The following is a 23,387-nucleotide window of genomic DNA, read 5'->3' as shown; positions in this document are numbered from 1 at the left end:
TTGTATTTCATATTTTCAGTGAATTTATTTTGAATTAACTGAATTAATTTGCGATCATTTGAGCTTTGTGGTGCTTTATCATGCTGGCTGCAGCCATTAGAAGATGGGAACACTGGTTATAAAGGGAAGGGCTTTCATATTTATGCCAAATTCTGAACCTACCATCTGAATGTTGCAGCAGAAAGTGAGACTCTGAGGAAAACACTGACTGCTCTACAATCTTCTATTGCCCAATTTTGCTTAGCCTGGGCAAATTGTAGCCTCAGTTTCCTGTTCTTAGCTGACACAAGTGGCACCCAATGTGATCTTCTGCAGCTAAAGCTCATCTACTTCAAGGTTGGACTTATTGTGCATTAAGAAATACGCTGCTGCATAAATTGTGTTTAATGAGTGGTTATTTGAGTGACTGATGCCTTCCTCTAAGCTTGAAACAGTCTGTTCTCTGACCACTGACATCAACAAGGCATTTTCTCTCAGAGAACTCACTGGATATATGGATGAAGCTTGCACACAAGAATTTCACTCACATGTTCTGTACCAGTGTACCTGCACATGTGATGTGACAATAAAAGTGATTTGATTTGATATATTTATTTTTTTGGTTGACTGTGAAGATCTCAGTTGATCAGCAGTTTCTGAAATACTCAGACCAGCAGCCATGCCTCATTCAAAGTCAATGAAATCACCTTTTCCCCCATTCCGATGCTCATTTTGTGTATCTGTGTATATATAAAATGCATTTGTTGTTTTTTCCAAGTCACTTTGCTAATTTTACTATAAATGAGGACTACCTGAGCAATTAACTGTTTAGTGAATCAAATAATTAAAAAAAACTGACGCTGTTTCTCAGGGAACGTAACCTCTACGTCATCGCGTTGGACTCTTTCCGGTTCGAATAGCAGCCATCTTGTTTCCCCTTGCAGGCTAAATAAAATAAATAATACGCTGAGCTGGACTTCACTTCGAACCCGTTAAAGAAAGTGAGTAAGAAATTAAAATTCATTTATATGTGGAGTGTTTACATGAAAGTTGTCCGTGTTGGCTGGAGGTAGCGGTAATTACTTCGCTTCTTTTCATTTGCTGTTCTTGACCAATAGACGATTGTTTTGGAAGATGAACATAGGCGCCATTTCCCTCCCCGCTCTCTGAGGCGCTTATTGGTGGCCCGCTGAAAGGATCACGGACGCTCAGGAAACTGATGTTTTGTGTCCACCATTTTGGCTCATATCCGAGCGATTGTCAGACACACTGGCTATTTGCTCCTGACCCCGAATGGCGCCAGTTGCAGAACGAACTTAGCCCTAAAAACCTTGATTGGTGGAATCTAGTCCGAGGTTTGATTGGTCTGAAGGACAGATCCAAACGTTGTCTTTATTGGTTAGACTGTTTCTTCCTAGCATTGCAAACCTTTGCAAACTTTCATATGTTGGAAGACTCGCTGTCAGCTGGTAATTAAAATTACACACGCTGAGCTGTACAGCGCTCATCAGTCTGTATCCCCAGCAAGCTAACATTAACTCCACTAACGTTAGCATAAAGTCACCGTCGGCAGTGACCATCCTATTAGCTAGTATGCTGCATGTGTCTCCCTACGCCTACTCCGTTAAGCATTTCACAGTGGATACACAGCACTACAGTGCATCTCAGTATTTTGTAGTTTATTTAGCATCCTTTGTGTGACGAATATATACCGGCTTCCGTATGCTAGCGTTGAATATAGCATTGAATTCAGTGGCTCCTGTTAGCCTCTGTGTTAAACCCAAACACCTTATAATGTAGCGACTTTTTGAAGTCAAACTCCGTGCTAAATGCTGGGGTGTTAAACAGCAAAGCTGCTCTAGTCTTCGTGTGAATTCCCTGTGATGACTATATCATGCCTTTGTTTCCACTATTTAGTACTTTGGGGAAAAAATCTTCACACAGTGTTCAATTAATGAATACAAATGTATTTTCAACCATACTAACCAAACAAAGTCACACAACATGAAGCTTCACCAAGTTAATATTTAGTTTAGTTATGCTTTAAACCTAACAGACATTCACCCCATTCTCATTACGACCTGTGTGCAAAAAACAATAGTCTCTTTGTGTTCCCACGAAAATAAGAACTTAATAAAGAATATGAGAGTTTAATCAGCTCTTATCAGCGGGGCAAAAACGGTGTGCAGCTTAGTAAACTTTATCTCTCTAGAGAAGGTATGCATTACGTCATCATTTGTGTGTAGGTTTAATTGAGCAGTTGAGATCATATTTAAAAAGCCTGGGATATTAGAACACCTTAGACAGCATAAGTAAGCTGTGTGCAAGTCACCCAGCTTACCATGTCGTTTTGCAGGTGCTCATGTGTTTTTTCCATGTTTGCAGGTGAATGCTTGGCCTGGCTACCCTCAGGGTAGCTGCTGTGTTTATGAAACCCAACGTCTACTTGGTGCATGTTTATCTCTAAACAGCGTCAGAGAAAGCAAACATGTTCCTGCTATGGGCAGTACAGGTCATGGGAAGGTCTCATTTCTGCGGTGACCTTGCCAGGTGTCATTACTGAGGCATTTTGGGTAGGCTGAATGCAGCTACAGAGAGCTGTTCGAGCATGGCAGCAGCAGTGGAGAGATTAGTCTTTGTGCAGCTCTGCTCTAATCATTAACTGGATGTCTGTAGTACCTGCTCTAGTCCCCATGCTCCTCACAAAAATAGTAAAGGGAACATTTAGCTTTGTTTCTCTTGAGTCTATCTTGTGCTCTCGCCCTCCCTCCACTTGTTCTACCCCTCCCATCCTGTAGCAACTCTCCTCTCTGTCCTTCTCCATCCTTCCGGTCCCCACTCCACCCCCACCACGGTTTTTCATTGATAGGGCAGTTTATTATCTCTCCAGACTTTTGTAGCTGGATGTGTTCCTCTCTACAGTCTGTATGTTTTTTTTGTTTTTTTTAAATTAAAGCTTAACCTTTGGGCTGCACCGCCACTTGGTCGCATCTCAGCAGTTTATTTTAAGCTTTTAACAGGTTTGCCCATTAGAAGTAGAAGCATTCACATCGTAGGTGGTGCATTAAACATCATGAGTTGTGCACATGAGTACTAAAATCACTCTCTTGAGTTGCAAACTAAAGGTTTTTGTGTCGAAAGTATGCACATTTAAGCAATGGAGACTTAACAAGAAGGACATTGTGTGACATTGCTGACATGGTTTTTTTGATGACGTTACCATTGTGGAAGTTGCTGTGAGCACAGTTTTTGGGGTCAAGACAACATTGTCTTTGTTTATGGGTTTTCACCCATATCTCTTAATTCTTGTTTATCCACAAATAGGATGAGAGTCAAATGAACTCTTTCTCTTTTTTTTTTTCTTTTTTTTTTCTCTCTGCCTTCTTCCACAACTGCTATCTAGTCAGCTGATTGTTCCATTTTGTACAAAGGCTCTCCATTGATTTGTTTTGCACAGAATAGTTTATTGTGTGTATTTCATTGACACTGTGTAAGATGTCATGGGATTTATAGTGGTTGCATTAAGTTGCCTCAAAAAATGAGTTGAATGGAGTTCATGTAGCTAATTCATATTCTGAATAAATAATGCATGACCATGCATGTAGACATATTTGTTCCTCTGTTAGAATAATATTAAGAGTGACGTGATCTCATTGTTAGAGGTAGGCTGGCTGGAGGTTAGATGTTTTCATTGTGTACCTGTGACTGTGAGCAAGGATAACTGAGAATGCAAGGACAAAATGTGCATGTGTGTGGGTGTGCATGTAAGACCGTGCACAGGTATGAGACAGGGAGTCTGCTTAGTATGCTTTTGTACTTTAAATCATGTGGATGCAACATGCGGCATCAATTCTGGCACTTGGTTCAGCCAATAAGGGACCCGCCTAGCTGCCTGCATCACATTGCCATCAGCCTGTACAAGCAGAGCGCAGGCGGGGCTTAGGGAGACATTTAGTTTGACATTGTAAATAAGCAGAGAGCAGTTGTCAGAGAGCAGCCCGTGGAAGCTTTTTCATCCGTCCAGCAGCAGGAGAAGTAGAGACCGCTTGAGGACAGACAATGGCAAGGCAAGCCACAACCAGCACACCCTCACGCACTCCCTGCAGAGCTTTCCACAACTTTATCTGCTCTTTTCCATCTATACTCATGTCTACTCTCTCTTCCTCTTTTCTTTTCCCTGACCCCTATCCTGCAGCTCAAGGTAACTTAGAGCAGGAAGTTGGCTGTCGGTAAAAGGGGGTTGGGCAGAGGAAAGAGGAGGAGCAGGGGATTTGTCAGAGCTGATTGGTGTGTGTGGCTACCAATAGTGTGTGAGGACACAGTTGTCTCATTGGTTTCGAGTATCGGAGTGAGGTGGGAGCTGGCCGTGAGGCGGGGTTTGAGTATCATGTAGCATGCTAGATTGATTACTCTTGAATGTTAAAGGGGAAGGAGGCTAGAGATTTTTGTCTGTGAGTCGGGAGTGCCGCTGTACTGTTTGCCTGCTGTTGCTCTGTTGCCTGCCGCTGTGCTGGTCCTTCTATTCCTTCTCACCTTCTTCTCTGCACCAGGCCAGGGGTCACCTCAAAGACAAACACATGGGAGAGGAGGAGGAGGGTTAGGGAGCAGAAAAGGAGGAGAAAGAGAGAGAAGGTCAGCGAGTTGAGGGGAATTGGGCTGAAGAGAAACAGCAGAGACGGGGTTGTATGTCTAGGTTGGAAGAGGACATTGGGAGGCTGTTGAAGGAGACGGGGCAATGTGTAAAGGCAGAGTGGGAGAGAGAGAGAAAAGAGGGAGGGGTGGAAGAAGGGGGGGCTCGCTCTTCGCTCTGTGTCCGGGCTTAAAGCCTTTTTAAAGCCAGCCAGAGTGCCTTTTGTCTGTTGATACGATCAGGGGGACTGAAGGAAGTGAAGGAGCACGAGAGTTTTTCTGTCAACCTCTGTGCTGCCTCTGCTGCTGCTTTCAAGGAGACTTGGACAGGGCTATCTGTTTCTCTCTACTCTGCTGTGCTCCAGGTCGTTCACCATGAAGGGCACAGGGGTAAGTCTGACAGCTGAACACATACACAGCGAGAAGACCTTAAGTTGTCTTTGGTTTTTGTTTTTTTTTCAAAAAAAAAAAAAGTCCACTTTTTGATGTTTCTCCATCACTCTGCAACGATGAGATGTCTGTCCTTTACAGCCATCCTCACCCCTCCCCCCCCATTTCCTCCCCCTCCCCTCACCTGTCCTGTAGTTCTCACCTTGGGAGATTGGTGTTGTGCAATTTGTGTATTTACGTGCATGGCTGTCATCTACGTCCTTCATTTGTCATTTCAGTGCTATATGGTTTTACAGAACGGTGTTCATAAAATAATATAGCTGTTTAGCATTATGTTTTCATCGTCGAATTTCACTTTGCATTATTGCTCTGTCTTTGGATGTCACTTGTTTTGACTTTGGACCAGTGTGCACACAAACACGCTTCACGTACTCAGTGCCCCGTTATCGACTGCATAGAAGTGCACGGCAGCCAGATACTGACTTTGTGCTTAGATGCACTCTGCTGTTTCGGTGGTGTCCTTGGGCCCTGTGGCCACAGAGTCTTGGGGTCGCTGGCCAAGACCCCACTTTTTCTCCTAATGTCCCAATTAACATTTTCATGGCAGATGGTGGCGCAGAGTTCAGCAGCAAAGAAGACATCCATGTTAAAAGAAGATTTGCTGTATATGTGGAGAGGATATCTCTGAGAGTTGTTGTCACTGTTGGCGTCAGTAGTCCCCAGGGGTGGAGGTGCAGCTGGTTGCAGTGACCTCAGGACCCCCCAGGCCCCTCACCATGACAGTGCCAGACACCCAGATGGGACAGACTGTCAGCTTGTCAGCTTCAGGGGCAGAGGAGGCTAATAGTTTGATCTGATCTCTTCTGATGGAATCTGTGTAGGGTGCCTCTTCTCTCACTTTGCCTCTGACTCCGTGCCTCTCTCCTCCTTTTCTCCCTAATTGAAAGTTTCCATTGGTGCCTTTGACAAAACAAAGTCCCGTTGGGGAAAGAGCGAGCAAGCGAGGGAGATTGAGAGAGGGAGACTAAAAATAACTCTTAAGTTGAAGCCCTCGCTGCCAAATCCCAGGGTTGGCTGCGGTCTGCATGAGATTTGAATATCATTTGTACCCTACGCCAAACCATAGGCACACCAGGGGAGGAAAAAGTAAACAAAACACGCAAACCTCTTGCACATAGCTAGGCCTTTCCGCTCATCACTAAGGTGACCACAGCAACTGTAGGTTTACTCTTTTGTTCCCGCCCCCACTGTGCTCTTACATGTGTACACTTTCACTAAAGACAGTGTGTGTCGGCACCCAGGGGGAGTCGGCCGTATCCCAGCTTGTAATATGCAGGTGCCTTTAGCCCTGCCTACTTTGACGCCAGAGACTGGGCCTAGCATTGGATGAAGGTCATAGGAATGTGAGATTGACTCCTGCAGTCTCTCCAACCGCACCGAGAGGGAAACATGCAGAGGGAAGGAGAGGCCCAAGAAGAAGTGAAATTAAAAGCGGGATGCAGAGCACAGCTAGTATGTACATTATGTGGTGTTTTCATTAGGCTTCTTAGAAAGTACACCGCCTGAACCGCTGGGGTCACTTAAGTGCTGCAGTGAAAGTTGGAAAACCTGCTCTTTTCTATCCTCCCCCTCTCCCTCCCCTTCTCTCTTTCATCTCTCTCTCTCTCTCTCTCCCTCCCCCCTCTCTGGTTTCTCTCCTCTGTTGAATGACCTTGGGAGATCAGTGACTAGCACTTCCTGGAGTTGGCTTGAAGCAGAACCAAGGGCAAAGTTTACAGGACCGTTGGGTCGGCTAGATCGGTCCGGCCATGCCAAAAGGATGTTACGCTGTAGGTCAAAGTGAGCATGTGTGTCATTAAAATCCTGTCTGTTCATATTTAATTGTACCACCATCTGTGAAACCACTGCGTGCATTTGAGTAGTTAATCTGTAATTCCTGGCTGCAAACTTCTTGTTTTTTGTTTTTTCCTGAGTAGATCATTTACCCTGTATGCTGTATCCTTGCCAGTTTATTTCTGACTGGTATTTGTGATCGGGTTCAGCACGGTTAGTGCTTTAATATTTGAGAATCTGTGGATACGCTCATTGGATTTATGACCACGATTTAACATCAGTGTTTGTTAGTGTGACGTTTGTTACTTAGGCTGTATTTGTTCCAACAGACTGAGTGCACTAAATCAGGATAAAGCTGTCTTATTAAACAGTCATCATTAAACATTGGTTAGGTTCTCAAATGTCCAAATGACATAGCTTGGTTTATGTGAGCACTATACTGAGTTTTCTGCTTAGTGATCTAGTTGAAATCTAGCAGATTTCAACCTTAGGTGACCTTCCTCCAGAAATGCCCACTCTGCATCACTGACAGTTTTGTGACAAAGCAGCATGTGGAAATTTAACTTCTTGCCTAAGACCTCTCAGTGGACCAGTGACTATCCAATAGCTGGTATTATATCTTAGGAAAAAAAATCTCACCTTTCTTCTTGGTGGTAACTAGTATATGTGGGTATGTATTTACTCTTTGTCCAGGCTGACATGTGAAAGTGTGAAGGGTACAATGCAGAAGGTTACTCTGAGGTTATAATACGCACAGAAACTGAAAGTAATCTATTTCTTCTGTCAACTCAGTTGTCTTTATATGTGCAAAGATATGATAACCTTGGGAATTGAAAGGAGAGTTGTAAAGCAAGAAGTCACTCTTTAAAACTACAACTGCTGTAGTAGCTGTCATGCAGTTGTACACTAATCTGAAAAAATGGTGAGGCAGCGATAACTCTTTATATTCATATTTAATATTATTTTAAAAATGGTCAACCGGCTTTGAAGATTCAGTATAAATATATAAAGGTTCAGTATATGATTCACTTTATCTTAGCTTTACATTTGCTTACACGTGACGTGACAGAGAGATCTGAGATGAGCTGCCTGCTTCTTCATCATCCATGGCGGTGATAGCGATACTGAAACACCTCAGTGAAAAGTTCACTCGGTAGCCTCGAGTGGGGCTTCAGGTCCTCCCACACTGCCTCGACTTGTTCACTTTCAAATATGCTCCTCAGAATTGGGCTCAGTTTACACAGATTGTCAGGTCATTAAGAGGGCAATTAAAAGCAGAACATTTCACTTTAACTAGAAGCCAGTTAATTAATTCCAACTCTGTTATCTCGCACATTGTCACTGTGCAGAAAGAAGCATGTTACTTCTTCTTTTCTCGTTCACTTATCTTTAAAAAAAGAAAAAAACAAAAACGGATCAGCCAAGCGATACGATCTCCTTGTTTCCAGTTTGCTGCATTTCTGCCTGCCATCAAGCCGGGGTCCTATCGGGTTTATTTGGACAGGAATTGAAAGCTCATGTAAAGCGGTGTGATGTCAGAGTTCGAGCGAGACGCCAGTGCTGCTGTGAATGGCCACTTAATGTGACGTGCCAGAAAGAGTGGGGAGGGAGGTGAGGATGAGATAGAGATGCAGGGCCCGGCTGGCAGAACAGCATTAGCGCTGATTCAGCTGCTGGAAGCCGAGCAGTGTTGACTTTCTCAAAGAGATCAGGTGAAAGTAAGACAAGACAGAAAATGCAAGAAAAGCATACTCGTGAGTGATAAAGGGAGAAGGGAAGCGCTAGGAGAAGAGACTGTAGAGCTGCTGAAGGAGGAAGAGCAAGTTGCTGTGTTGGAACGAAGTCGACGAGGTCGAGACGTTTGTCCTCAAAGATGCACACATAGAAAAGAGCTGAAGGAAACCCAACACCAGCGATTCTGTCTCGATGACCTGATGAAGGACAACAGAGCTGCAGGGAAGAGGAGAAGAGAGAAGCACAGCAGAGAACAACACCATGTACCCTAATATAGCAACAGCAGCAGATTAGAACAACACAGCAGGAATGAGCTTGTCAATTTCATTGCGTGATTCAACAGAATAATTTGGAATTTTTAGCAATAGCGAGTCTGCTTCAAAGCAAACACAAGCACAACATTTACAGAGACTTTATCTTGAGTGACTGATAACGCTCCCCATAAGTAGTAAGAAGTGAACTGGACTAGCAAGAAAATTCTTTAGTAATAGTACAAGTTTCCATTTAAGTAGCGCTTTAAAGCTTGCTGAACTGAAATATGGAGGTAAATGGTGCTTATCCCTTCAGATAAAATAAGCCGTCTTGACTTTGCATCAATCTCCAGACCTTTTTCGTGTCTTACAGTGTTGACATTTATTAGCTTTTGAGGAGATTCAACATTTTTTTTTTCGTGCAGAGGATAGCCCCATTCACTGTGTTTATTTGACAAGGGTAGGCCCAGACCATAGAAGGTGTTGCACAAAGTCAGCGGAATCGGCTCCCACGCAAACTTTCCGTTGATGCAAAGCATTGGGCAATTTGGTTATGCAGTTATATACTCGGTAGAATATGCTACCAAGCTGGAGGAGCAATGCTCAAGGGCATGTTGACACTTAGCCTTCTCTTCTCTTTCGCTTATATTGTTCTGTTGCTTCTTTCCTCTCTCACGCTTTAGCATGCCTCTCCTCACATATGCTTTCTCATTTCTTCTCACATAGCGACTTCCCCTGCACCTCCCCTCCCTCTTTTTGCCGCTGTGGTTAATGTAGTTGCGTATATTTACATTGAAGGTCACAGGGTCAGAAAGAGGTAGTTGGGGGTTTGTGTGTGGTTTGATAAACTAACAGCTTTAGTTTATGAGAAGTGAGGTGTATAAGGGCGCAGGAGGAGGAACTTGGGAGGTTTATGTGTTTTATAGTTGCCGTTTTATAACTGATAGGGCTTCTGTAATCCTAAGCCTAATTATTTGTTTCTCATCGTCTTATTTTGCCCCAGTTTGAACCACATAGTCTCACATATAATGCACATTCATTGATACCAAATTGTTTTGTTTACAAGATGATGTGTTATGTGGATGATGCTTATTTTGTTCATCCCGTCTTTGGGTTCATTTTGTTGCAAGGTACTTGGAGGCAGCAAAAGAACTGGCAGAGGTCAGTCCACCTGTCTTATGTGGGAAGAATGGAGGAATAAAAAAAACTACAATTCCCATCAGTCATTCCTGCCCTGTGGGATGCTGGGATTGTTCTGGAGACTGCAGGTTTTCAATCAACCTTGAAATGCAACTGGACACTGGAGCGTCAGACAGGGAAGGAGAGACACTGTCAAGGTCAATCACTAGCCTGGCATGCCATAGCTACAAGCGGCCTGATTGATTTATATAAAGCCCCCTCTCCCCCCTCTCTCACCCGGCATTCTGTCTTATTGATTTAGGCTACTGTCTGTCGAAAACTGAACAACAGAACAGGATGCAGCAGTGCTTCTTCTATATTATTCTACTGATGCAACTTGCAGGAGAGTCAATCTTTCCTGTCAAAAATCAATCAGGTAACGAGCCTGCATGCAGAATCAGTCGTTCATTGGTTTAAAATATTTATAACTGCACTTAAGCGCTGCAGTTAAAAGAGCTGATGTGGCCCCAAAGTCAAACAGTCCCTTACAACAAAGCTGTGACTGAACCTAGAGGGAGAGACACTGGATGGCGTGTTTGAAAGGCTGTTTCTTGTAATGTATTGGTCTGTCAGCTGAACCAGACATGGAACTATTCATGCTTGTTGGCCCAGGGTGAGAAAAGAAAAAGAAGCCCCCCCCCCCCCCCCCCCCCCCCTTCATTCTTCTAACATTTTCTTTATAGTGACATATCTCCTTTTCTACCACTCTGTGTCTCCCTTTTTCTGTCTTGTTTGACCCACATTGCTGGTTTGCATAGCAGTGTCGCTGTGGCCCTGTCTGTCTCTTACTTCCCCCAAAGTATCTGTCTAAAGCCTTTGGCACTTTGTCTTAGCGCTGGATTAATGCTGAACTGGACAAGGCACTAGCCCTCCCACAGCAACACACACAAACACATCCGGTCTCTCTTGAGTAGCTTTACACACTCATCTCTTGTTCTGTACCTTCACGTTTCTCCGTCTTCTCCCTCCTGCTCAATCTTTTCATCGAGGTACGGAGAAAAGGGGGAGAGTGAGGTGGAACAATCAGGGCACTTGAAGCTCTACATGCTCAGACAGGCCGGCTAATATTCCTCCAGCAGATTCCTGGCATGCCATAGTAACCTGCTGGATCCTCTTTCAACCGTTGGATCCTCTGTAGGAGCTCTGGCTGTGTTAGCAGTAATTTATTTCAGTTTATTTGGATGGTTTGTATCTCTGCGTGTCTTCACAATTTGTCAGTTTGCAATTAGGTTGTTTCTTTATGGCACACTCTTGCATCTGTTGCTTCAACACTGTTCACTTGCGGGCTCACCAAAAGCAGTTGACTTGCACATGATGTGCGTGTTTGTAGAGGAGCTGCAGCTATGTGCCAAAGGTGAGGGACCCATTCATAATCGTGGAGTGCGCAGCCAGTCTATTGGTGGGTTCTTAGGCTTGTCAACATCCCACAGGGACAATAATAGAAGCCTGCCGGGGTTCTATTTTCAATTTCACTGTATTATAATTACAGACTTTGATAGGATATGTGGTTCTGACACACAGGAAGAGCTCTGTGCAGTAAGGCCTTGTTTTGCAATGGTATTACATTCTTGATCTGTCTCCGAATCTCCATATCGCTTGTTTTTTGCTTTGAAATGATCGATCATTTTCTTGTATCCATCATCTTCTTTCTCTTCTTCTCTTTGAGCAGATTAGAAGATGTCTGGAGATGGTTTTGGAGCCACGGGCAGCGATGCCCAGCAAACACTGCAGTCCTTCTGGCCTCGTGTCATGGAGGAGATCAGGAACTTGACTGTGGTACGTAACACTCATGCAAACAGACAAATAATGCAGAAAAAAAGGAAAAAGTTGCAGTTTCAGCTTTATTCTGTACTTAACTGTATCAATCTGTTGTCCTCAGAAGGATTTCCGTGTGCAGGAGTTGCCTTTAGCCCGAATCAAGAAAATCATGAAGTTGGATGAGGATGTGAAGGTAAGAGGAGAACCTGAATAATGAAACTGAGAGAGAGGGTGTGTATTAAAAAGAACTAGATATCTTTATTACTATGCCTTTCACGAAGGGTGTGCCATACTTGTTTTAAAGAACATGCTATCAAAAGTGGGAAACATGTAGCTTAATCCTAGGCCCCCCAAATAAAAAAAAAAAAAAAGTATCTTGTGAGGTGATACTCCACTTCCCTGCAGATATATTTTCTCGTGGTGTTTTTTGACAGACGTGCAATAAAGAGCTCTGTCCAGCGCGTTGGGTCAAAACGTTCCATAGCTGGTGATTTGGGTTGTGTCTGGTAACTGTGAAGTTACATAATATATAATTCACATACCAGACCACACGGTGACCTGTCATGATCCATCTATATGGAAGAAACTACTCCAGTCCCCTGGGACAGGACAAATTATGGCAAAATGTAGTTCTGTTGTTTTCGTTTAATTGGTTGCCCCTTTGATATTTCTAGTTTAACTTTATTTTCTGACAAAAACGTATTGCTGTGTTGGAAATTGTTGATTCAGTTGAAGCTTGGTTCTTATCAAGTTGTTGGTTTGTGGCTTTTTGTGCTCAGACCACTCAATAAATGGACTCAAAGATGCAATTATTATTTCATAATTAAAGATAATTTTTCAATTAAAAAGTTGTATCAACTCTTTGCATTCAGCAGCCACTGGTGATAGTAGCTCTTTTTTTTTTTTTTTTTTTCTTTTTTTTTTAATCAAATGGGTTTACGTTAAAACATTATCGATGCGTGAAGGAATAATTGGGCATCATTTTGTGACATTGCAAGACCTGCAGTGTAGCAAGTAGCTAATTAATGTGATTTTATGTAGAAAGCTGCTAATGCAGACATTTGTAGCAGTGAACTGCTTTTTGGTTTTAAGATTTCTCTTTTTCCACTTGTGGAATTTTTAAAATATAACCCACTTTGCTGGGAATTGCACTTCATGTTAATGGCTAAAATGAACCAGAAGAATATCACAAGTTATTACAGATAAAAGCATTGATTTGGGCCATATTGTAATACCACTGCTACATTTGAAGATCTGCTCAGGTTAACGTGGCTTTTTTTCTTTTTTTTTGATGTGACAGAAGGAACCACTCCACCAGGCAGTTACGAGTCATGGAGGAGTGGTTCCCCCCCCCATTACACCTGATTGTCAGTCAGAATTGTTCATAGCCTCTAAAAAGAAAGCCTCTGCTCTGTGTTTGTGTGTGGCTTGAGTATGTCGTGTCAAGAATGCTATCCCCTTAGTTAAGCAGCAGCTTACAGCGGTAAAGAGATCAGGAGATCACTAACATATCCGAAGGAAAGACTCTTCTGTCAGTCCTGACACAGCACCTTGCACAGATGCAGTGCAAGCATGTGTGAGTGTTATAGCGTCAGTACAACTGTTCATTTAAGCATTGCTTTTATGAACATATAAGAAATACATTTTTATGGGAATTGATTTTAGAGTTCAGTGCTTATGAGCAGAAAGAAATAGATTAAAAGTACCCACTCAACTCTGCGTAAGCATCTATGCTAGTAACTACGCAGTCTTTATTTAACAAGTGAATGTATCTGTTGGTTATTTTTGCAGCAGCTGTGACTTTGATGTGGCCGGCTGTGACTGAGGTCCTGAGCGATTCGTGTAATTGCTGATGTTTGATTGATGGACTGTGGGTGTGTTTAACCAGGTGTAACACTATCTCTACTGTACAGATGATCAGCGCAGAAGCTCCGGTCCTGTTTGCCAAAGCAGCTCAGATCTTCATCACAGAGCTCACCCTCAGGGCGTGGATCCACACCGAGGACAACAAGCGACGCACACTACAGGTTATAGACATTTCTTTTTCTTTATATTTAAACTCCTCCATATGACATGCTTTTTTGTAATCCTTAGCAAATCCTACTTTAAGTGGATTGGACCTCCCGATACACACACAGCCCCAGTTGTAATACCCACACTCTGACATCAATTGGCTATCTTTTTGGTTTCGTGCTTCTTATTCACTAAGTGCCAGTGTCAGTGTGCATGTACAAGCAGAGACCCCATACCAGCATCCCCTTGAGGACGGTCTCTCTGTTAAGTTCCTTCTCCCTCCATTCACTTTAAAAGCAAATCCAGGCGGGTGCCGGTGACCCACTTTTCCCCTGGTGCCTTTTAGCATCCTCTGCTGTACCAGAGCTGAATAAAGGTGAGGCCTGGAAAGATACGGATGAAAAAGCAATCGGAGAACATGAAAGCACTGACGGAAGCGGTTGAGAAGAATCAGTCTGGAATATGTCTCACCTGCATGTCAAGTAGAGAAACACTGTGGAGCAGAACATGAAAGCCCTTAAGTCCACTTTATCCATTCACATACCTCTGAGAGATTAGCAGTCCATGGATATGTTTGTGTATGCCAACGCAGGTAGAAAGAGGAGAAAATCTATCTTATCACAGTTTGTCTTGTGCTGAAGGCCTGCTTTGGAAGTACACTTGTTTTGCTGTTAATATAGCTCTGTCCCAAATGGTAGTTCTATGTTTTTTATTGGTCAAGAAACTGTTTTTTAGAGCTCTGCAGTGCACACTTTAAAATAGAAACTTCATCTACTGTGACTGTGCACACGTTAATTGCCTTGTACACTACAGATGACGCATTAGTTGCATGTGATGCTTCACTTCATGAATACAGGATTTTTTTTTTTCATTTCCCTAAGTGAGGGAAAGTGGTGCCCTCCATTTCCACACGCATACACATGTAGAGCCTGATCCTTTTGTGAAGAGGGCACGCCAATTGGGGTCACCATAGCAACGCTCATCAATAGAACAAGTGTGGATGTGACCTGATGTTACCAGATATTAATCAAGGTACTAAATATAGCCTCTAGTGAAGGGGAGGGTCACAATGGAGGGGGGTGGGGGGTCCTGACAGCCAATATCCTGTGGAAAATTCCACAGAGACAGCACACTGGTGTGGATATAGGAAGGGGTATAGAAGCAGAGAATGTGCTCATGAGGGCAGGAAAATGTCATTCGTCCTCATTTACACTTATCTCACACACAGATGTGCGTTTCTCACTGTGGTCCTCTGGTGGTGGGTTTATTATTCCGTTTGCCTTTAGTAATGTTTTGTTTGGAGACAGTGTTATTTGAATCGCACAATAAATTATCAATCTGATCTGCTAGAAGTCAAAACTTGTGTAGAACAAAGACGTTTATGGGTAGATCAGCATGTTTTGGCTTGGGTGCCCTAGAGGTCGATTTGCATGTGGATAAATGTGTTACGGTGTTTTTGGTTCCCTGCTTAATACCTTTTTATATGATAACACTCATGAAGATGTGTTGGTCTAGAAACACAGTCCTTTTGTATACTGCATGTGTTGCTAGAGTTTTGAGCTGACTAACTGATTAAGCTCTAAACGTATCCTTTAAATTCAAATATTAAAGCAAACACCCATCTAAGTACTACTAGGAACTGTATACAAATCTCCCTTGTCTGGTTGTTTTGGGAGTGATGACCTCAGACCTAGAGGCATGTTTATAAATAGGTGGCTGCGCATATAGAATTGGCATACTAAAGCGCTGACCTCTTTGCTTGACTTTCTCTTTATATTTTATATTCACAGAGGAATGACATTGCCATGGCAATAACAAAGTTCGACCAGTTTGACTTCCTGATTGACATCGTGCCCCGGGACGACCTGAAGCCCCCCAAACGACAGGTAGGAAAGCGGCCTCATTATAGTATTTATTACCTACACTGTGAGAGGGAAACAGCTGGTATCTCATTAAAGTTACCACAGGATAAAGAGCTGATGATTTGGGTATTCATCTCAGGTACTTTCCATTGTTGGCAACCTGGAGGTGCTGTAAACATCCTTGACTGGAAGCTGAGGTTTTGACAGCGAGGGCTTTCAGTCGGATGTTTGCAGCGTCTTATTGCCTCAGACCGCCAACAGTAACCTCAGTGATTAAACTAGTTTGTGGAAGCTGGTACCATACAGTGTCTGCTATAACAAAGTGTTAAAACCATGGCTCCGGTCAGGACATGACTCAATGAAGATGCTGAAAGAAAACTGCTTAAAATGTTATGGCAGGCGATTAATGGCCAATATCAGTTACATTAAATTGATGTATAAGGAACTTTCAAAGGTGGAAGAGTGAGATATTTAAATTTGTTGTCACGTAGACTGTCTCCAGACATGTAAACATCCTACACTCTCAGCTGTGTTGTCATGGAGCTGGGAGAGGGGTGTTTACGCTTCTGGTGATGGAGAAACCTCATCCAGACGAAGCCTGCTCATTAGTGAATTACAAAACAAAATGATATGGGTCGGTGTTTATGGACAGTTTATTGGGTTTTAAGTTTAACACCTGTATACCAGCTCAGCATTTAAGGTGCTGAACTGCCCTGATTTATCTGACAACCCTGATGTTACATTTCTGTTGCTGGACCAGGGAAAGCATGCCAGCGGTTATCACATTATTAAGTTTCATTCGATTTGTAAGTTACCCCTTTAGCATTACAGGTTGTAATACTGAAATTTTAAGGCTGATTAGCACCAACACATCACCTCAGCATGCCTCCGGACTTGCATTGCATGTTATCAACCAGTATGGATGGATCTTGTACCCAGATTACGTTACTCTTCCCCAGTCACATCCCATCAGTTATTTATCAGACTCGGTCTACCGTTACACCGGTAAAAATAATTCATGGAGATGCAACGGACTGATAGGCGTCCAATGTGTGTATATTTCTCAGGAGGAGATGCGTCAGTCTGTTGCTCCAGCAGAGCCAGTGCAGTACTACTTCACCTTGGCCCAGCAGCCCGGAGCCGTGCAGGTGCAGGGCGCACAGCAGGGCCAGCAACCTGCTGCGCAGACAGCGGCGACCATCCAGCCCGGACAGATCATCATCGCACAGCCGCAACAGGGACAGGTACGGTTAGCAATGTGCTTTGTAGTGCACGCCGCAAGGAAACACTCAAAGTGAAACCACCTGCAAAAACTAATTCTGCAAAATCCCCGTTAGACTCATGTATGGTACTTTAGAGGGGGAAAAAAATTGGTTTCATTGTGTGCTGGAGTAACACCTGAAAGATGACCTCTTTCTAGAAGTCCTCTTCCTAGAAGTCCTAGGAGTCTCATATTTCTTGGATTGACTCACTGGATTTATTGATATTATTCGTAGCTAACATGTAGGAGCTGACCACTCTCCTGCCAGCAGGATTAATACGGCATCGAAACACACCCAGCAAATCCAGCTTTACACATACATGGACACCTTGCACACAGGGAACAGAACGTTCCCTGATCTCTTATTTACTGTGAATCAATAACCTCTTAATGGAACAACATCCCCATTTATATACAAACAAATACACACTCAGAGTCCTAGGATGAGGTTTTTCTCCTGAGGGTTCTGCATTTTCACCACCCATCGAGATAACAAGCACACATATGTAGGGGCACCATTCAGTTCATCTCTCTAATTATTTCATTCCTGCTACTTTTTCTGCTGAGCACTCCTCCTCTCCGGTTTGCACTCTGCATGTCATGTAGCCTTGCTGCTGGGCTGGTGTGATGCTTCATGCTGCTTCAGCACACTGCCTGTAGCTGAGCTGTCATACTTGTTTAGACCTGGTGTGATTCACACTCCTGCTCCTGCTGCAGTCCCAAGCCACACTTTGCGTTTACATAAGGTTAATGTCAATCTTTGACTGTTTACAAGGTGGCACTTCAAAAAGGTGAGATTTTAACTCAGTTTTAAATTAAAATCTGTGAAATTTTGAAGCTTTGCAACATTTCTCTGATTGTTTTTATCCACTTAGTAATGTCAGGACTAAAGGTTACGTAGTTGTCTATTCAAATGACATAATTATCATGTGAAAGACGGAGCTGATTGGATTACTTCTAACTCATCAGACAGATGTCATGTTTGGTACAACAGATTTGGAGTGCGCATTAAGGTGTTAGCAGTAGTCCTGCAGGATGAAGAAGTATAAGTCAGTGCAGAGATTAAAATGAGGCGAGTTCCCATTTCACATCCTTTATTTGTGCGTCTGTGTGTGGCGCTTTCAGCGTCACTGTCAGTGCTGTACCGATTCTGTCACTTTTCTCTCAGGCCAACAACCCTCAACAACTTAAAATCTGCAGTTGGCCTTTGTTGAGCTTCTGTAAATGCAACTGTGATGTATTTTATACATTTTTAACTACCTGTTCAGTTACCACCATGTTTTCTTTTTGTGTTTTTTTTTTTAACAATTTAATTTTTATCATTTCACATCATCCTTTTTATCAACCTCCTCCCGTTTTACTTGCATATTTCATAAACATGCTCGTAAATGTCATCAACTGCCTATATGCCACTGTTTGCTGCTCCTACATTTCAATCTTTCTCTGCATACGTGCCAGTTCCGCTTACGTTTTTGTGTTGAGTTTGTGCACTCGCTGCTTTCTCACTATGTGTCTTTCTCTCATTTTCCCATTTCTTTTCTGTCGGCCATCAGATGTTGCAAGGTGCCACCATGCAGCAGTTACAGCAGGTGCAGGTGCAATCACAGGGCACGCCCATCACGGTAAACACACATGCTTTCATATGTTTGCTAACCACACACAGAGAAAGAGGCCACTGCTTTGTGCCACAGCCTCTTAGGTGATGGCCGCCTACAAACTCTGTCCTGCTCAGGTGACTGAGGTCTTTAGGGGTGATTGTCACATGATCCTAACAAACATCACCTGCAGACAAAACATAGAGAGAGAGGACGAACCTGCGTTTTCACGTTATGTCCCTGAATCTTATTGTGCCTGCTTAATAAGCTACTCGCAGACTTAAAATTTAAGGATACCTAGGCTTCCAACTCTTGGTTTAAGATTTATTGTACTCCAGAAAAGATAATGATTTACTGCTTCCTTGCTTAACTACATGCTTCTGCTACGTAAACAACCGGTGTCGTCTGTTTGTTTATCTGTGTTTTCTTCTCTTTTCTGCTCTTGTCTGCTTTAGAGTGCACCTGTCGCCATGCAGGTGGGTGAAGGCCAGCAGGTGCAGATTGTCCAGGCTGCCACAGCCCAGGGTCAGGCTCAGACAGCTCAAGCCCAAGGCCAGACCATGCAGGTCATGCAGCAGATCATCACCAACACTGGAGAGATCCAGCAAATCCCAGTAAGAAATGACAGGATGGAAAAGGAAATTATCAGTTTGTTTTTTTTTTAAAGAGAGATGATGGACAGTGTAATGTGTTTGCTGCATGATGTTGTTTGATATTGTGGTGCAAGACAAACATGTGAATTTAACATCCATCAGTATTTGATGTGAGCTGTTAAGTTCGAAAAGGTTAAAAATTCACTAGAGGAACGTTAAGGTTTCTCATTCCTGTAGTCCAGAGCAGGAAAATGGCTGTGACCTCTCTGCTCAAATGACCTTTTCTCTAAACCAAACTTTGTCTCCCCCTTGTGTCGGTTGGCTGTAGGTACAACTAAATACGGGACAGCTGCAATACATCCGCCTAGCCCAGCCCGTCTCTGGAGCACAAGTGGTCCAGGGGCAGATTCAGACTCTTGCAAACACCCAGCAGGTAACCCTACAACAGCAAGAAATCCAGCTGATGTCCAAGCACTTAGCTGTAATAAACTATGACTGGATGTGTTTACACTTGTCAGTTATGGTATGAAGCTGCTTGTGAATCCCAGTGAGTGAATAACTTGCTCTCTCTTTAGATCACACAGACAGAAGTACAACAAGGACAGCAGCAATTCGGCCAGTTTACTGATGGCCAGGTAACACATGCAACAAATAAATACAATTTTGAAATTTTAGTGTTTTATTTGTTTTCAGGTGACAAATGGCACATTGTTCTTATTTACGCTTTTCTATCTTTCTTGGATTGTCTCATTTTAACTACTTAAACAACTGGCTGATAACCAGTGGACATTTGCACTTCTAAATCCTGTTAATTCAAACAGTAGAGGGAATTGTTATCAGAAGATCATAAATTAAATGTCTTATTGAGCATTTTTAATGTCATCTTGTAACAATGAAAGGTGTGTAATCCACTAAGATCTAATAAAAAAAGCTCACAGAAAACTGAACACACGCAACCTTAAACCTCGCCATCTTTCCTCCTTTTTCTCAGCAATTGTATCAGATACAGCAGGTGACAATGCCAGCAGGACAGGAGCTGACCCAGCCAATGTTCATCCAGTCTACCAACCAGACAACTGACACACAGGTCACGCAGGTCAGCACTGAATGAGCCCTGCCAGGAGACTTTCTCCTCTCACACATACAGCACGCACACCAGCCCACGCGATGCAGACGGATGCCATCAACTTTGACAAAAAGGACTCTCAATAATTCATTTTAAGCACGGCTCATTGCAACAAGGGACCTGAAATCTTGTAACACTCATGTTTTGTAATAAATTTACTACACTGGATCAAAAACCAAAGGGACGCTGATTGACTCTTTCACAATCATACGTTATGATCATCCAATCTTGTGCTTGTGTCACCCTTATTGAATGGATGACTTTACGTTGTGCAGCCACTTCCACAGTCCCTGACAACAGTCTTTGCACAGACTAAATTTATTTTTCTTCCCGTCATTTCCAACCTTTTACAGATTTTTAGACTATAAAGTGTTGATTCACACCTTGCTCTTCATTTGGAAATGAATTTGGAAAATGTCCGTCTTTGTCTACAGAAGCTGCTCTAGGTTTAGGGTAGCCATGGGAAGTTTTTATTTTTTATTTTTATTTTTTATTATTATTATTTTTTATTATCATTATTAAAAAAACCCACCTTACTCATTGTTTGTCATGTAGTTGGATAAAACTAAACCATATACCTCAGATATCACTTTATACACCAAGTCAATCTAAGGGATAGTGAAGAGGTTGAGGTTTAAGGATATTTTCATGTAGTTTGTTGTGTTTTCCATAATGATGATGACGCATGACTTTACGTTGTAAGGGCTTCAAACTGTACAGGCTATTTGTGAATGTGATGTTTGCGATGGAAGCACACGCACATCATTCATCCTTACTCTTCTGATTATTTCCCCCCCATCCCTTTGTCCTTAGAGTGGGGAAACTTTTTTCTGCCTCTATGCAGTTTCACACAGCCCTCTCGGCTTGGGTGGTTTTCGAGTCTCGAGTCTTGTGCCCCGGTTTGAGTCTCATGTACAAACACATGACTCCGTCTGGAGGGGGAAAAGCACCCTTTTTATAGAACTCTCCTTGTTTTCAATGAGTGTTTTTCTTTTGGCTTAAAATGATGTTTGGCCCGATATATTGCCCATTATTTTTTTATTTTTTTTGTACAGTAATGAGTATTATCAATGTTATTATTATTGTTGTTTTTGCATGTAGTTCAAACTGCCAGCATGACATGCAATAGATAGGTACAATTTTATTTTTGATGTTCCTGTTTTTTTTTGTAAACAAACTTTGTGACGACAAAAAAAATTAAAAGCCATACCTTCTCAACTTGGTCTGTTTGGTTATCTTTGAGTTTGTGTTATTAAGAGCTAATCTACGTCTCCATTGTTTATTGTTTTAGGGCAGTTAAGCACCTTGCTAGTATACAGGGAGACAGGAGAGAAAGTCACCAGGACCACGAGATAGGACTGAACCAACCTAGGCATCACCATATGCTATATTTACAGGTAGACGCGTCCCACCACAACAGGTCTTTGCCATATACAGGGAGTGCAGAATTATTAGGCAAGTTGTATTTTTGAGGAATAATTGTATTATTGAACAACAACCATGTTCTCAATGAACCCAAAAAACTCATTAATATCAAAGCTGAATGTTTTTGGAAGTAGTTTTTAGTTTGTTTTTAGTTTTAGCTATTTTAGGGGGATATCTGTGTGTGCAGGTGACTATTACTGTGCATAATTATTAGGCAACTTAACAAAAAACAAATATATACCCATTTCAATTACTTTTTACCAGTGAAACCAATATAACATCTCCACATTCACAAATATACATTTCTGACATTCAAAAACAAAAACAAATCAGCGACCAATATAGCCACCTTTCTTTGCAAGGACACTCAAAAGCCTGCCATCCATGGATTCTGTCAGTGTTTTGATCTGTTCACCATCAACATTGCGTGCAGCAGCAACCACAGCCTCCCAGACACTGTTCAGAGAGGTGTACTGTTTTCCCTCCTTGTAAATCTCACATTTGATGATGGACCACAGGTTCTCAATGGGGTTCAGATCAGGTGAACAAGGAGGCCATGTCATTAGTTTTTCTTCTTTTATACCCTTTCTTGCCAGCCACGCTGTGGAGTACTTGGACGCGTGTGATGGAGCATTGTCCTGCATGAAAATCATGTTTTTCTTGAAGGATGCAGACTTCTTCCTGTACCACTGCTTGAAGAAGGTGTCTTCCAGAAACTGGCAGTAGGACTGGGAGTTGAGCTTGACTCCATCCTCAACCCGAAAAGGCCCCACAAGCTCATCTTTGATGATACCAGCCCAAACCAGTACTCCACCTCCACCTTGCTGGCGTCTGAGTCGGACTGGAGCTCTCTGCCCTTTACCAATCCAGCCACGGGCCCATCCATCTGGCCCATCAAGACTCACTCTCATTTCATCAGTCCATAAAACCTTAGAAAAACCAGTCGTGAGATATTTCTTGGCCCAGTCTTGACGTTTCAGCTTGTGTGTCTTGTTCAGTGGTGGTCGTCTTTCAGCCTTTCTTACCTTGGCCATGTCTCTGAGTATTGCACACCTTGTGCTTTTGGGCACTCCAGTGATGTTGCAGCTCTGAAATATGGCCAAACTGGTGGCAAGTGGCATCTTGGCAGCTGCACGCTTGACTTTTCTCAGTTCATGGGCAGTTATTTTGCGCCTTGGTTTTTCCACACGCTTCTTGCGACCCTGTTGACTATTTTGAATGAAACGCTTGATTGTTCGATGATCACGCTTCAGAAGCTTTGCAATTTTGAGACTGCTGCATCCCTCTGCAAGATATCTCACTATTTTTGACTTTTCTGAGCCTGTCAAGTCCTTCTTTTGACCCATTTTGCCAAAGGAAAGGACGTTGCCTAATAATTATGCACACCTGATATAGGGTGTTGATGTCATTTGACCACACCCCTTCTCATTACAGAGATGCACATCACCTAATATGCTTAATTGGTAGTAGGCTTTCGAGCCTATACAGCTTGGAGTAAGACAACATGCATGAAGAGGATGATGTGGACAAAATACTCATTTGCCTAATAATTCTGCACTCCCTGTAGTGCTGTTTGGCAGGAAAATGGGTCCAGTGATTTACAAAATACAATACACCATATTATATGATTGGAAATACAGTATATAAGACAAAAACAATTTGTACAATTCTAATGAGCTTCAATGGCAATATCTCTTTCTTGTCTTTAGTTTAAGTCGTTATCAGGAATAGTTCTCCAGCACATTCAAAGCTCGGATGT

General features: G+C 42.7%; 1 protein-coding gene across 13 annotated transcripts; it reads left to right on the top strand.

The window, feature by feature from the left end:
• The first annotated feature begins 82 nt into the window (after positions 1 to 82).
• On the top strand, positions 83 to 21,421 carry nfyc (nuclear transcription factor Y, gamma). 13 transcript variants are annotated; one of them, XM_026155460.2, is made up of 11 exons: positions 83 to 980; positions 11,665 to 11,771; positions 11,878 to 11,946; positions 13,667 to 13,780; positions 15,557 to 15,652; positions 16,696 to 16,872; positions 18,443 to 18,511; positions 18,940 to 19,098; positions 19,406 to 19,510; positions 19,653 to 19,712; positions 20,069 to 21,421. In XM_026155460.2, the coding sequence occupies exons 2-11, from the start codon at positions 11,673 to 11,675 to the stop codon at positions 20,186 to 20,188; spliced, it is 1,068 nt and encodes a 355-aa protein (XP_026011245.1). In that variant the 5' UTR covers positions 83 to 980; positions 11,665 to 11,672; the 3' UTR covers positions 20,189 to 21,421. The 13 variants fall into 13 exon arrangements, with proteins under 13 accessions (XP_026011245.1, XP_026011242.1, XP_026011247.1 ...); XM_026155457.2 differs by having other exon boundaries at positions 11,875 to 11,946; XM_080295945.1 differs by lacking the exon at positions 83 to 980 and adding an exon at positions 3,775 to 4,041 and having other exon boundaries at positions 11,875 to 11,946.
• Positions 21,422 to 23,387: the final 1,966 nt, after the last annotated feature.

This window comes from Astatotilapia calliptera, chromosome 22, assembly GCF_964374335.1.
Source record: "Astatotilapia calliptera chromosome 22, fAstCal68.1, whole genome shotgun sequence".
Classification (NCBI taxonomy): Eukaryota; Metazoa; Chordata; class Actinopteri; order Cichliformes; family Cichlidae; genus Astatotilapia; species Astatotilapia calliptera.
Note: the sequence above shows the minus strand (reverse complement) of the source record. Positions and strands in the feature narration are given on the sequence as shown.